General features: G+C 38.9%; 1 protein-coding gene across 1 annotated transcript; it reads right to left on the bottom strand.

Annotated features, from left to right (window-relative positions):
- Window positions 1-28: 28 nt before the first annotated feature.
- Window positions 29-804, bottom strand: LOC116401383 (dynein intermediate chain 3, ciliary-like; the record flags this gene model as incomplete). Its single annotated transcript, XM_031879742.1, has 3 exons — window positions 755-804; window positions 407-598; window positions 29-98 (listed from the first exon to the last, which is right to left on the bottom strand). Coding segments are annotated over exons 2-3 (253 nt in total), but the record flags the coding sequence as incomplete, so codon positions are not given.
- Window positions 805-3467: the final 2663 nt, after the last annotated feature.

Raw genomic sequence — 3467 nt, 5'->3', positions numbered from 1 at the left:
TGGTCTGCTCCATCTCCTGAGGGTTCACGTCTTTGGGCCACCCCCCCCTCCTCATGGTTTAGTCCACAGCTGTCGGACTGAAACCGCTTTGTGGTCACCTGCAGACACAGAAACACCTGAGTCCACATAGAGACACGGAAACACCTGAGTCCACATGAAGACACTGAAACACCTGAGTCCACATGAAGACAAGGAAACACCAGAGTCCACAAGGAGACACGAAAACAACTGAGTCCACATGAAGACACCGAAACACCCGAGTCCACATGGAGACACGGAAACACCCGAGTCCACATGAAGACACGAAAACACCCGAGTCCACATGAAGACACGGAAACACCTGAGTCCACATCCTCATATATAGGGGGCCTTGATCAGACCAGGTTCAGAACCTGTTGGATCTCACCTGGTGCTCCGACATGTCCCGACAGGCCTGCAGGTCCTGGTCTCGTTGGGTTTTCTGGATGAACTGCTGACCCAGACTCTGGTCCGTATGAACGTCCACCAGCAGCTCGGCAGGCCGGTCAGAGAAGAGACTCTGACGGCCGAACCTACTGCGGAGCTTCGTGTACACGTGGACGATCTCCATGAACACCGACTAAATGTTGGAGAACACCGACTAAATAATGGACAAACTACCGACGAAATACCGGACAAAACACTGACTAGACGGACAAACTACCGACTAAATACCAGACAAAACATCGACTAAATACCGGACAAAACATCGACTGAATGACGGACTCAAACTCACGGAGCACCGGTGGCGCGGTTTGCTGTGTCCTAGCAACGAGACAGAGTTAGCTGTATCATAGCAACTCAAACAAGCTTTATTAACAACAACAAACCAAACAGTTTACACGGAATGACTTAAAGAGGCGTATCATAGCAACTCAAACAAACTTTATTAACAACAACAAACCAAACAGTTTACACGGAATGACTTAAAGAGGCGCGTGGGCTTGTTTGCTAACGTCAGGAAACTAATGAATGTATCGCAGTAATAAAGCTAGTACCAGAAGTACTACTCACATACAGTTTACTTCAGTAAAAGTACTAGTACCACAGTTCGTAAAAGTACTAGTACCACAGTAAGTAAAAGTACTAGTACCACAGTAAGTGGTTAGTTAAAGTAAATCATCCAAAACTTGACTTCAGTAAATATTATCAAAATATACTTCAAGTAATGAAAGTAAAAGTACTCATTCTGCATAATCTTTAAAATATTATAGTATAATAATTATTGATGTATTCAATGACATCAGTACATAATGACTTTATGTACTGCTGCTAGTTTAACCTTTAATAATAATACATCAGTTGTTGAATAATACTCTGAATCTATAAAGTAACTACAGTTAAATACATGTAGTGCAGTAAAAAGTACAATATTTGCTGTGAGAAGTATAAAGTACCTCTAAATTGTGAGTAAAACTGGTTTGCTTAGATTGAAGTATTGTTACATGAATATTTAAAGTATTGTATTACTATGTCTGGTAGATACGGACCAAGTATTTAATGTGTACTAGTGTGTAGAGAGATTCTATCTTTATGTTTTTATTAAAATAAAACACAGATGAAATGTGAACCTTTAATCTTTAATCTTTAGTGAAGTTAAACAGCTTTAACTTTACAAAGAAAAACACCAAACGACTTGAATCATGCAGAAAAAACAGCTCCACACAACAAATGAAAGGTAGTACTTCACAGCTAAATAATATATATACACACACACACATATATGTATATATATATATATATATATATATATATATACATATACATACATATACATATATATACATATATATACATATACATACATATACATACATATATATATACATATATATATACATATACATACATACATACACACACACACACACACACACACACATATATATATATATATATATATATGTGTATATATTGAGTTCTTTGTTTTCCTCTCACGCCTCCAATCAGAACATGAGGAAACCTAAATAAATGTCTCCGAGGTTTACTTTAACACTGAAGAACTAATTACCTTTAAAATGTCGTCAGTAATCTTTGTATTAGTTAAAATATGTAAACAGAAGTATTTAGTGTTTGTTAAACTGAACGTTCATCTTTTTCTCCTGTAACTGAATTCAGTTCTGTAATTTTACATCTTAACGACGTGAAGAAAAGTTTTCTTTAAGAACTCCAGGAAACTGATTTTGGGGTGAAGTACTCCTGCAACAACAACAACAACAACAACAACAACAACAACAACAACCATCATCATATTAATAATAATAATAAATATACACACTCACACGAGGTCAGCTGACATCTTAGTACCAAAAACTAACTGATCATAAATACAGACGGGTCAGTTTGAAATGCTTCAGTCTGAGAGGAAGAGGAGGACGAAGGGGAGGAAGAGGAGGAGGAGGAGGAGGAAGAGGGAGGAGGAGGAAGATGAGGAAGAGGAGTTTGATGTCACTAAATCATAATTCAAATCATCATAAACCAGAACTTTGATGACAGTTTATACATCTGGTTCTCTTGGTCTGGTTCTGAACCCTCAGAAGTGGTTCGAAAGGTCTGGTCCTGTTCGGTTCTCAACCGTCGAACTGTTCTGGTTTTATGTTGAATATTAAGTGTAAACGTGACTCTTGACGTTTCAAAACTAGAAGGTTCTCTTTACAGACGGATCCAGAAGGTTCCCTTTCCAGACGGATCCAGAACATTCTTTTTAGACGGATCCAGATCCAGAACGTTCCCTTTCCACACCGATCCAGAACCAGAACGTTCTCTCTACAGACAAATCCAGAACATTCCCTTTCCAGACAGATCCAGAAGGATCTCTTTGTAGACTCTACTGGACCCTGGTGGAACAGACTTTTGTTGGCTCTACAGTTCAACTAGCCTGATATCTTTGGCTGCCTCCGTTGGTCACATGGCCCTAATCATTCCCTTAGTTCTGTTTAACAGCACAAAGGGGGACCATTTAAACAGTTGCACCAGGAGTCCCAACAGGTTTCCCAATCATTTTAATCTGAATGTTCTCATCAGTTTGTTCCGTCAGGACACAATTTACAGTCGTACCGATGAGCAGGAAGTGTGCCTGCAGCGAGAAGTTTTAATCATTGTACCAACACTAGAACCAATCAGTGACATCCGATTGGTCCATTCATCTTTGACATCACTGAGAGCTAACGTTGAATCAAACTAACATGCTAACAGGTGTAGCTGTAGTCCAGTCAGATCTGTTAGCATGTTTGCTAGCTGTAGTCCAATCAAATCTGTTAGCATGTTTGCTAGCTGTAGTCCAATCAAATCTGTTAGCATGTTTGCTAGTTGTAGTCCAATCAAATCTGTTAGCATGTTTGCTAGCTGTAGTCCAGTTTGAGATGTTAGTTTATGAAGTGAAGAGATGTTGGGGCAGTATCAGCAGTAGTAAGGTGAATATTTATATATATATATATATATATATATAT

The sequence above is a fragment of the Anarrhichthys ocellatus genome, unplaced genomic scaffold, assembly GCF_004355925.1.
Source record: "Anarrhichthys ocellatus isolate YVR2014 unplaced genomic scaffold, GSC_Weel_1.0 scaffold411, whole genome shotgun sequence".
Classification (NCBI taxonomy): Eukaryota; Metazoa; Chordata; class Actinopteri; order Perciformes; family Anarhichadidae; genus Anarrhichthys; species Anarrhichthys ocellatus.
Note: the sequence above shows the minus strand (reverse complement) of the source record. Positions and strands in the feature narration are given on the sequence as shown.